We start from the raw sequence: 12,202 nt of genomic DNA, 5'->3' as shown, positions 1-12,202 counted from the left end.
CAGTTTGTTCTTGGCCACAGAATAATTGTGCTTCTGTAGCTTTTCTAAACATTCCTCTGTCCTTTCTTTACATAAGCTTCTAACAATGGAGAACTAGAGTACCAACACTTTGACACGTCTTATAATTCTGAGAACCTGTGTAGGGAAAGCACAATTAAAAGCCATTTTGACACAACGAAAATGAACGATACAAGTCAACTAGATCCAGGAAACAGTCTTCAGTCCTTGGGACTCCTGTATTTCTTCTTTACTCCTACAGAGTTTTTAAGTTAAAGGATTTTTTTTTCTCTTGTTGTTTCATGCCATCTCCTTCTTGGTCGTTGAAAGACATACTTTGTACAGAAGAAAAGTAAAGCATACTGGGTGAGGTTCTGTGCTGTGCCTCTAACCGGTGCAGCACTGAACTCTCAAGTCATAGGGGGCTGGATCTAAAGTGGCTTTAAGCCATCTTTGCACCCTCCTGATCCTAAGATGCCCCAGGGGCTGGGATGCCTCTGGTGTTACTAACACAGTTCTGGGATCCTCTCTAAGTTCCAGCAACCACCACAGGTTGCCCTGTGGGCTGCTGTGCTGCCCAGCATTTTCACAGCATACTCTGGCCCCACACTTGACATACCTGTCCCTCTGTGGTATGTGTTGAGGGTCTTTGGGAGGCATCTTTAGAGCTGACTTTGCAGTGCTAGCAGAAGGAGAATCCTTTACCTATTAGTTATGGGGAGATTTGGCCCTCTTTATGCCCCTGCATCCCTTTTACACAGCATCAAGGGGCCAGAGTGCAGGTGAGGCTCTCGTGCATTATGAATACTTATCTGCACCTTATCACATGTCACTGTTCAATGAGAATGAATGATCATATTGTGGTATTTACGGGGAAAAAATTGTTGACATATTTATATAGCATACTTAATCACAACAGATGCATTTTTAATAATGTTGACATAATGTAGGTATCTAGCATCTGGAAAAAGTACAAGTTTTCCAGTGTTGCTGGAAAACTATGAATGTAATGCTTAAAATGTGCTCTAAAGTGAAGTTGTACTTTGAAAAATAACTCTAAAGATGACATAATATAATTGCATATTTGTTGTCTCTTGTGGACTTTTAAATCAAATTTGCTGAATTTCAATGTAAAACATTTTTTTCTATCTGCTTTCTCTATAAATTCAACCTGTCAAAATCAAGTTGTTTACTTCTGTCTAGTGTGATATGGGACTTACGGCCTCAGAATGCCAAATGCTGAGCACCTACAACTCCCATTGGCTTTAGTTGGAGTTCTAGATGCTCAGTCCTTCTCAGGGCCAGCTAAGAATTTTATTGAAGGTGCATGAAACAGAGTAAAATCCAATGCATCTCCTGACAGCAGAGAAAAGCAGGAAAAAGCCCTGTTCTTAGTTAATGAAGTAACTAAGTAGATTTGATTTATTAGTGGTATTTATTATTGTAGCACCTAGGAGAAAAAAGAACGTTTTTGTTTCACTTTTCTTTTAAGTAAATTGCTACAGTTGAGAAATCAAATGCACAAAACTCAAATTATGGTTCCCTCAGCAATATCAACTTTGCCAGATGTAGTGCATTCATTAAGGTATGTATTTAACACATGCTACATAGAGAGGTTTTTTTAATATTAACTTTTGCATTTCCTGACTCTTGTGACCTTTTCAACCTCAATATTGCATTAACATGGTTTGTTTGTTTGATCTTAAGGAACGAAAAGTATGCTGATAAGCATTTGACTTTTCACAGTTAAAGGCAGCATATAGACTATGCCATGTAATCATCACACATTTAAAAAAAAAAAAAAAAAAAAGTAAAGGCACCAGAACATTAAGTCATCCATACTAATGACTGCACTAAAGAATGCCTTGATAAAGCAACAGAGCAGACAAGCAGGAAAATACAAATTGTGACATAAATAAAGCAGATTTGTTTTTCCTTTTGGACCTCGTCTTGTGGTTGACTCAACCACCATCTTTAACAGGCTGAAGCAACTGGGGATTCAGTAGGGCTTCCTAAAAGTCCTGTGGAAACTCTGCACGATACATTTTTAATGATATAAGAGCAGTTGTGACATCAGCAAAAACAACATTTTCTTGTCTGCACAGAAGAACAATTTAAAATATTGGTTGCATGGAGCTGAGAGAGGAGACTAGAGATATCTGAAAGGGAACCGCAAGCCCAAGAGGCAGCAATTGATTAGAAAAAAAGCCCCAATTGAGCCACTTATCTCCCTTCCTAAGTGCTCTCTGTTGCTGCTGATAACACCTCCAACTTCCCAGCCTGTCCCCCAGGCTCACAATCTTGATGTCATTTTCTTGCTCTTCTTCTCCGCACACATCAAGGATGGCAACAAATCTTGCCACTTTTCTCCAAGACATCTTTCTTTCCTCTCCTGGTGGCTAAAACGCATCTCCATGCTCTCCTCATTCTCTGCCTTGTCTAATGTCCTCCTCACTCACCTGCCAGGCGCCCATATTGCTCCCCTTCATTCCATCCTAAACACAGCAGCCAAAACTATCTTCCTTGACAATCAGATCATCTCACTTCTCTCTCTGAATTATTCTATTGGCTCCCCCTTGCCCACCATATCCAGTTCAAACTTCCTATCCAACCTCCTCTTCAGCCTTCATCTTGAATACTGTCTGGTTGCATACCTCCTATCCTCTTCCTTCCACCAGTGTTGCCAACCTCTACTCTTTAATTACCGTCTTCCTCTCCCTTCTGTTGTCTTCACACCATCTTCCATGCTGCCTCCTTCTGACCCTAAGAGCCCCTTTATGCCACCCACCATGCTGTTGTCAGAATATGTAGCCAAACGATATCTTGTAAGATATATGTAAAAACTCTTGACACGGTGGTCGTTAATATTATTGCATGGTGTATGTATGGTTAGTGTATAAAGAATTATGTCTGTGCTGGAAATATGTTCCTAAAATATATTCAGACCAAGCAATCTGAGTAGAGCAAATAAACAAGTTTTTTGTAGACAAAGGAATGTTGTTTTGCCAGTTTGCCTGGGTCTCCGATGTAAATTGAACCAGGTGAGGCCAGAGTACATTTACATCTATGGTAAACAAACTGATTAAGCCAATTAAAACAACAAATTGATTAGAGGATGAGGAAGATAGCATGGCATCTACACACCAGCAGAGGACAGGAACTGTGTCTGGGCTGAATTTTCAAATAATACATTTCAAAGGCTTACTGGACTAGAAAAAGAAGGGGAGAGAACCCCTTTTTTGTCCATATCTTAGGGAACAAAGTGGACAACAAGCTCTGATTCTGTGAACATTGGAGCTCCTGCCAGGAAGGACTGGAGTTGCTGTAAGTGAGAAAGCTGTTTAGGCAAAGGCGTAACTACCTAGAATTAAATGTTAGGTACTAGAAAGCATGTTTTATTTTGTTTGTTTTCTATTTTCTATTATCTCTGCTTAGTATCACTTAAGTGTCTGTTCTTCAAAAACTTCTTCCTAGTTTTACTGTAAACCATCTCAGTGCTGTTTTGTTGAAGTATAGAGTGAGTCCTCAGCTAACCTAACAGGCTGGTGTGCGTACTGTCTCTTTTGAGATAGCACACTTAACAATTTCTGAGAGTATCCAGTCAGAGGGACTGGACACTACAGAGAGACGTCTCTGAAGAACTCAGGAACCGGGGTTCACTGATTTGTTACCTGCAAGACAAGGTTAAGACTGGCAGAATCTCAAGGAATTTACTTGCAAAGCGGACAGACTGGTGTGTTAGGGAGATCACACGTAGTCTGATCTCCAGCAAAGCTCTCCCTTGCTAAGGCAGAGGGTAACAGTGGCTTATGGTTCTGTGTTGCCCTGAGAAGAGCACCACACTCCTATGTTGGAGGGCCCTCCCAGTCACAGTCTGCCAGGTCATCCCAACTTCTCATTCATATCTTCCACATATGACTCGCTTCTTCCATAGGGCTTATAAACAAGGAAATGGGTGGAAGCCCCTTCCTCAAGTTCTCCCAGTACATCTTTTCTGTCCATTCGATTCTCAGCTCTTTGAGGCATAGACTGTGAATATTTGCACCATGTACATTTTTAGTGCTCAGTGAGTAGTTATAATTATCAACTCCCTTGATCCAAAGTATCACTTGAGGCATGCAGAAAATTTACCGAATCAAGCTAGGGCAAAAGATATTCACATCTGTGGGATTTCCATTTTCCATTGTGCTTAGTTTCCCCAACTTGCTTAGTTTAGACATTGAGAGATCCTCTAAGCCTGAAAGTTGTTATGGGATTCTAGAAACCCGCAGTTTGGGAATAAATTGAGAACCCAGACTTGGGAGTGCTCCTTATCCAGTTCTCAGACTCCAGCAGGAAATAAAATTCTAAAAACTGCAAGACTAAGTAGGGAGGAGAATAAGAGAGAAAGAAATCACTTTTGAAAGATGTATTACTCCCTGCCATTGACCCAGTCATGTAAATCCAACAGAAACAGATGACAGATTTTTTTAAATCTAAAAGATTGAACCAAAATGGCTGTCTTACAAACAGATGAACTGTAGGTAACATAACCAATATGTTTTGCTTCAGCAGCCAAATTGCAAAAACAACCTCATTTGCTCAAGAAGTACAACTTGATTTAGACAGTCTATTGCTCCATTGCATAGGTATAATATTGTTTTCCTTAATTCCAGTTGAGTGTAGCTGACTTAGAAATCGAAAGGTAACTAATTTAAAATTGAAAAAGGAAACTGTAAGCCAGTGCATAATTACCCAATGGATTTCATTGCCAAAATACAGTGGAGGCTGAGAACTTAGCAGGGTTCTTTAGTCTTATTTCCTGATCCTGTAGCTGTTGTATCATCGGGCATCTGGAACCCTCTCCTTTCCAATCAGATACAGTATTTAGCCTTAATTCTGAAACGTTCGCGATCATGAACTTTAACGTCATGGCATTTTTATGTATAGAAAAGATCTGTTCAAGGTCATTTTGGAGATACTTTACACAGAAAGGATGGTCTTGTGATTCAAACACTAGAGTAGGACTTTGGAAATTTGGGTTCAAACTCTGTTTCTGCTACAGTATTCCTGTGTAATCCTGGGCAAGACACTGACATTTTTCCGTGCCTTAGGTCCCCATCTGTAAAATGGAGATGATACCTGACTTCTCCCACTCTTTCTATTAGACTGTAAGTTCTTTAAGAAAGGAACTGATTTCTTAGCTTGTGTATGTACAATGTCCAGCACAATGAGGCTTGAACTCTGATGATTTTGGGTGCTTTCATAATATAAATAGTGTTAGCTTTATTATTTCTTTCCCTCTGATCTTATGGTAACTACATGCTTAATGTTATTGGTGGAGGGATACAAGCTGTAGTCCCCACAAAATGTTCAAAAAATCCTTCAAATGGTTTTTGAGTAACATGGAATATTCAAATATACAATAATGGTGTGATTTGGGATGACTTATCTAAATCCTTGGTAAGTAATGTGACTATTCCAAACTCTTGCTGATATAACTTTCATATGACCATTGGAACCACCAAGACGGGTGCATGGCAAATCTAAAGAACTTCCTAACTTTATTGTTGTAATCCCCTTCTCTCCTCGTTGTAACTGTCCCTTATTGTATCTGATACCATTTTCAGATGAGTCTAAATCCCACAGGTTTTTCTATGGAACTTAGGCTCCTAAGTCACTGAGTACTTTTCAAATTTGCACCTATTGTGTCAACTGTTATACCGTGACCCCAAGTCATTTACATTCGATGCCTGTTTTGTCTGTAAAGTGCCTGGCACATTGAGCACTCAGTAAATGAATAATACAATAAGGAATGGTTTTAAAAATAGAAAACATATAAAGTGGTAGTGAAAGAAATGAAGTTTAGAGAAGCAGTGATTATTACCTCTTCTCTAGATTCAGCTGCAGCACTTAGGCACAGTTGTATGTATCTTTTGTATGTTTCTTTTGTTTTCCGCCCCCAATTCCCTCCTTTTGATTTGATTTTAGACTTGTTCATTGTGCTTGGTAAATTATACTTGACAAAACTGGTGCATTTTAACATTCCTTTCCTGAAATTCACAGAGGCCTATAAATGTTTTGACCCAACATATGTCATCTTATTCCAGAGCTAAGAGCAGAGGTTGAAATTATTGAACAGATGAGCAGCAGCAGTGGTAGCAGCTCATCGGACTCTGAGAGCTCTTCTGGGAGTGATGATGAAAGCTCTAGCAGTGACGGGGAAGAGGCTGCACGTATTTCCCCCTCTCAGCCACCACACCAGCAGTACAACAACAGAAATGCTGTTGCTAATGGTACCAGCAGGCCACAAGGAAGCAATCAGCTAATGAACACTCTCAGTAAGTAAAGTTTTGTGTGTTGTTGCTGTGGAAACCTGTGTGATGCCACCAAAAGGCATAGATTTTCTAAGCAGATTTAGATACTGCTGCAGAATATAGTTTACCAAATGGTTATCCCAAGCAGTTGCTCGCATGCAGGTTGAAATATTTGAAAGGGAGACCTTATAACAAAAAGCTCTTATTTATTTGAAGATATAGAGCAAGGCTGGGCAAACTATGGCCCGTGGGCTGGATCCGGCCTGTCAGGGCTTTGGATTCACATGCAGGCACCGCTCCCTGCAGCTCTCATTGGCTGGGAACTGGAAACCATGGCCAATGGGAGCTTCGGGGGAAGGCGAGGGCAGTGCATGGAGCCCTCTGCCCCCTGCCCCAGGGGCTGCAGGATGTGGTGCCAGCCGCTTCCGGGAGTGGCACAGTGCGGGGCCAGGGCAGGCAGGGAGCCTGCCTTAGCCTTGCTGAGTGCCGCTGCTGGGCCGGAGCCTGCACCCCAAACCCCTCCTGCACCCCAACCACCTGCCCTGAGCCCCCTGCCGCACCTCGGACCCCTCCTGCACCCCAACCACCTGCCCTGAGCCCCCAGCCACACCCACTCCCACATCCCAACCCCTTGTCCCAGCTGTACATACATGGCCCTACATGCAATTTCCCCACCCAGATGTGGCCCTCGGGCCAAAAAGTTTGCCCACCCCTAGTATAGAGGTTACTTAGGCATCAAGGGCTTGAGCCAAAACCCAAAAGAGTCCCATCAGCTTCAGTGGGTTTTGGAGCTGATGCTCAGTGTGACTGGGTAGCAAAGCCCGATCAGGGAGGAGTAGGATACAGACGCTCCCCAACTTACGCAATCATTCCATTCCGGAAAGCCTTGCGTAACCTGAATTTTACGTAAGTTGCAAACATATATTGAGCAAGCATAAAAAACAAACAATTACAATATTTTCTGCTCTAAATCAATCTTCTTTTGCTTACGAACTGGTCCTGCACTCTTGCTATCACTTGGTCACTTTCCAGGCATGATTTGAATGAAATAATAGGGTGAAATAACAAAATACAGTATCACTGAAATAACACGAGGCTGTGAGAGCGCAAAGCCTTCCCTTGCAGGAGATGCTACTGCTGTATTCCTCCACACACCGCATTACAGTACAGTACTTTGTGTTTCTGTACTCTATGCAATATTTTCCACAACTCGAAAATTTTATTTATGCTTTATGGAACTTTTTGTGTAAGGTCGAATTTGAGTAAGTCGGGTCTTGCGTAACCCGGGGAGTGTCTGTACACTTTGGGGAGGAGAAGAATTGTTTTTTAAATTAACAAAAAAGAATCTGAGCTTCTGAAATGTGGGATTGGCTGCATATATAGTAAACCCCTTAGTGAAGTCGCTATGTTTGTGTGTGTGTGAGAGTTAGTTAGAAGTTGATATAGACGTATAAAGGACGTGGAGCTAACTTGTAATAACTGATGAATACTGCATGTGACCTGGTTATTGGAATAATTACTGCATGGCTATATTGGGTTATTGGGATTCTGACTATCCCTAGGTTGGTTTAATTTAATAACAGGGCTGTTAAACAAGCAGGAAGGTGTCACAGTACCTAGTGAGCACCCTCTTGTGACCACTCACTGGGACTGCTGTGAGGGGAATTCAACCTTCTGTGTCTCTGGATGGTTTAAGCTTCTAGAGCAGGGGCAAGCAAATTTTTTGTTCTGAGGGCCACATCCAGTTTCCAAAATTGTATGGAGGGCCGGTTAGGGGAGGATGTGTCTCCTCAAACAGCCAGGCGTGGCCCAGCTACCGCCCCGTATCTGACCCACCCCGCACCCCCACTTCTCGCCCCCTGACGCCTCCCCCCCGGGACTCTACCCCTGCTCCCTGTCCCCTGACGGCCTGCCCGATCTTACCCCCTTTACCCTGTCCCCTGACAGCCCCTGGACCCCGCCACCCCATCCAACCCCCTCTCCTTCCTAACTGCTCCCCCCAGGACCCCTGCCCCCATTCAACCCCCCTGTTTCCCACCCTCTGACTGCCCCAACCCCTATCCACACCCCTGACCACCACCCCGAACTCCCCTGTCCTCTATCCAACACCCCCACTCCCTGCCCCCTTACCGCGCTGCCTGGAGCACTGGTGGCTGGCGGCGCTACAGCCGTGTCACCCAGAGCAGCAGGACAGGCAGCTGTGCCGCCCGGCTGGAGCCAGCCATGCACTGCGCAGCACAGAGCACCGGGTCAGGCCCCGGCTCTGCAGCTGTGCTGCCCCAGGAGCTCGCCGCCCAGAGCATTGCACTGGTGGTGGGGTGAGCTGAGGCTGCGGGGGAGTGGGAATAGCAGGGTAGGGGCCAGGGGCAAGCCTCCTGGGACAGGAGCTCAAGGGCCGGGCAGGAGGGACCCGCGGGCTGTAGTTTGCCCACCTCTGTTCTAGAGCCTCAGCAGGCTACAGCGCTGTTTTCTCCCTGGGCGCCTCGGGCACATTTCCTGGGCACTGACTCTGTCTTCTGCCCCTTCTCCAAAATGGAGCTCCTCTGTCCTTCTGTTCTATGCCCCCAGGCCCAGCACTGACCCCCGAGATAACCCAGTTGTTCCAACATACCCCTCTCCCAGATCTCCATCCAAGAGGTGTGAAGCTTCTGGTTACCGTTTAACTCCGTCAGGGGCATGCGGCAGTTGCGAAGCCTGTAACACCCACACTTTACACAGAGCGTTGTGCTCTTTTACTTAATCATACACCACCTAGGAGAATACAGATAATACAAAACAACAAACATCTTACACCAGTGTCCCTCGCTAGCTCACCGTTCCCTTGTGAGTCCTTGGGGACCATCGGTGTGGAGGGAGGCAGGCAGGCAGGATGTCCCCTGCCTCACGCAGGCTGTAACCTGCTGGCTGGTCTCTATATCCTGAGACCAAGTCTAAGGGTGGGAGAATCACGGGATTCCACCCTGAGAGAGATGAAGGTACGAGGCCAGCATCTATGGAGGGTGCATTCAGAGAGGTCAGAGAAAGGGTCAGAAGTGCAGCTAAATTATGCATCACGCCCTATCAAACGTTTTCCCCTCCTGTGCTACTGTGCCCAGCCATCCTCATCACTATCACCCATCTTTCACTGCCAGTTTAAAAGCATAAAGAATGTGAGGACGTGGAGGAACTGTAGAGAGACCCGCTCCTGTCCACCATAGGAGATAGGCAAGGGTGAGGAGATTATGGCTAGTCAAATTGCTATATCCCCTCTGTGGTTCCGCTATATGCTCCAAGACGAACTGGACCTAAAATGTGTGCTGTGTGCTAAGTGCCCATGGTTTCTGCAGCAGATTCGGGTAAATTCAAACATGGAGGGTTTTGGTGAATTAAATATGAAAATGAATCTGGTGCATCTAATCCTCCTTGATTAGTCCAGTACTTAGAGAGAAATGTGAGTTTTGCTAATTAGTATTTAGACCTTCACTCAAGGACATATCCAAAGCCCACTGAAGTCAGTAGAGTCTATTCACTGACTTAGTGGGCCTTGGACAGGCCCTCCTTTAGGAGGTCAGATTTGTCATGCTTGGAATGTGCTTGAATTTCAAAGGCTTGATCCAACATGTGTCCATGGATAAACCTTGATATTTCTGTAACATGAAGAACACCTCTACAGGGGAAGGCTTGCCATAGCATGGAAACCCCCCAAAAATGTTAAAAAGGAAGAGAAACAGCCACTGTCTTATTTTTTTCAGTAGCTCCATTGCAGTGGATTTGCATTTGAGGGCAGGAATGTGGAAGATGCTAGGGCACATGTTATAGGCCAGCTTAAAAGAAAGCATGTACATTACCCAAGAATGAAGAGGACATTTCTCATTCTCATGTTCACCAGAATTCTGCAAGAGAGGCGGCAGACAGTTGCTATATAGCAGTGGTCCCCAAACTTTTTCAATCACGCCCCCCCCCTGCCCGTAATGGAACCTGTCTTTGCCCCCCAGGAACCACGTCTGGGAGGGGGGCCAGAGCCGCAGTTGGGAGCCATGGCCGGGGGCCAGGAGCCGCGGCCTGGAGCTGTGGTCGAGGCCGGGGTCGCAGTCAGGACTGGAGCTGCGTCAAGGGTCTGGGGGCAGGGCCAGAGCTGTGGCTGTGGGCAGAGCTGGGTGGCACTCCTTCCCCACCCTCCATGGGGGCTGATCCAGGCACTGCTGTGCCCCCACCTTTCCTCTGCACCCCCAAGGAGGGTGCACTCCACAGTTTGGGGACCTTTGGTACATACTATAAGGACAGTGTAGGTCTCTGGGCCTCCCTGCTTCTGACCTATCTTTGGGCCTCAGAGCTCCCTGGTTTTCCCCTTCCTCACTGACTTCTGAAGCAGAGCTATCAAATAGGCTCAGCCCGATATTCTTGAGCTGCCCGCACTTTCCTGATTTATCCACAGGCTAGTAGGGACCACTGTGATCATGTAGCCTGACCTCCTGTATGACATAGGCCATAGAACTTCCCCATAGAACAGCCCTATCTTCACTACTGAAACTACTATCTTTAAAAAATGGTTATTTTAATAGTGTAGATGGAGCCAGGGACTTCCCTAGTGTCCTGCCCAAAAGTCATATATGGCACTTTGGCTGGGCGGAGGGTGTGGAATTAATTCCACAGCTGCTGAGAAGGCGAATGCTTCTTTTTGAACAGGGAGTAGTAGCCTTTGTGGTTGTGGAGCCAAGGAGACTCAACTTTGCCTGGATTGGGCCTTAAATAAACTGTGCAAATTTTAATGTTCTTGAATATGAAGAATGATTATATTAGACAAACTGCTGAGATGCTGTTCATGTTCATTTCTGTGTAATTCTTATTTAAATCTCCAGTTTAAATACAATAATTCTTAAATTTGAATATAATCAAAGTATGAATTAACTTCTGGTGTTCTTGTTTTTTTGTCCCCAATAGGAAATGACTTGCAGTTGAGTGAATCTGGAAGTGACAGTGATGACTAGGGCTGAGGTTTCTCTTTTTCTACTGCATATATATGAAGAACTAATTTACTTTTCAATGAGCCCAATGCTGATGAGGGAATTGGCACAGGAATAGCTCTGTGCATGGAATTTTAATAGAAGCAATCTGTAACCCTATGGAATATCAAATGTTATCCTAAACAGAAGCTGAGGAGGATTTTACTTTGTTTATTAAGTGTATATTTTATGTATATGCTTAGTCTTTTAAAGTTTTAAATAGATATGTACAGTAGATAAGCCAGTCTGTGATCCTGACTACTGTTGATCTGTAAAGCATAATGCATATTCTTTTGATGTAATCTAAATGTTTCTTGTTCATGGGAGATGTTCAGTGCTGTAGTACATTAAGGAAAAATGTGTGTTTAGGACAGACGTGAGCCAACAATTCATTAAAAAACCCATGTGGGAGCTGGAGTGTAAACTAAATTTCATCACTAAACTGTCTTCTTCAGTTTGGGGCTTTTCTAATGCCTTTTTATTGCTATTTTTGGCTAACCGTGATGTGGGAGTGTTTTAAACAATTGTAAAAGAAGTTATAAAATTGCCTCTTCAATCACTACCTTGTTGCACCGATGCCTTATGGAATAATTTTAAATAAAACTTCAGTTGCTGCCTCCATTATTAAAGGAAACAATACTAGAAGCTGTTCAAATTACCTTCATAAACAAACAGTCATGCATGTACACACACTGTGTATGTGTAATAATTGGCATTGGAGACAGGTATTCTCTCAAAGTAATGTTCTTAGGTGTTTTAAGTAACAAAAGTACCTACCTATGTAAATAAGAAGTAGGACAACTTTCTCTAATATATCACACAGTCTCATTTAATTCTGGTTTTCAGTTTCTAACGAAAACGGTTTAAATATAGAATATCAACCTTATTTAAATTACTCCAAAATACTCCATTTGGAACTGGAGAAAA

General features: G+C 43.9%; 1 protein-coding gene across 1 annotated transcript in view; it reads left to right on the top strand.

Moving 5' to 3' along the window:
• Positions 1-12,202, top strand: part of EAF1 (ELL associated factor 1) — a 24,921-nt gene extending 12,719 nt beyond the window's left edge. Inside the window, exons 5-6 of the mRNA XM_039522198.1 lie at positions 6,087-6,317; positions 11,214-12,202. Coding sequence (XP_039378132.1) covers positions 6,087-6,317; positions 11,214-11,260 — 278 coding nt within the window. The 3' untranslated portion in view covers positions 11,261-12,202. The remainder of the gene's footprint in view (positions 1-6,086; positions 6,318-11,213) is intronic.

Source organism: Mauremys reevesii, linkage group 2 (assembly GCF_016161935.1).
Source record: "Mauremys reevesii isolate NIE-2019 linkage group 2, ASM1616193v1, whole genome shotgun sequence".
In the NCBI taxonomy this organism is placed as follows: domain Eukaryota; kingdom Metazoa; phylum Chordata; order Testudines; family Geoemydidae; genus Mauremys; species Mauremys reevesii.
This window is presented reverse-complemented; position numbering and strand designations above follow the sequence as displayed.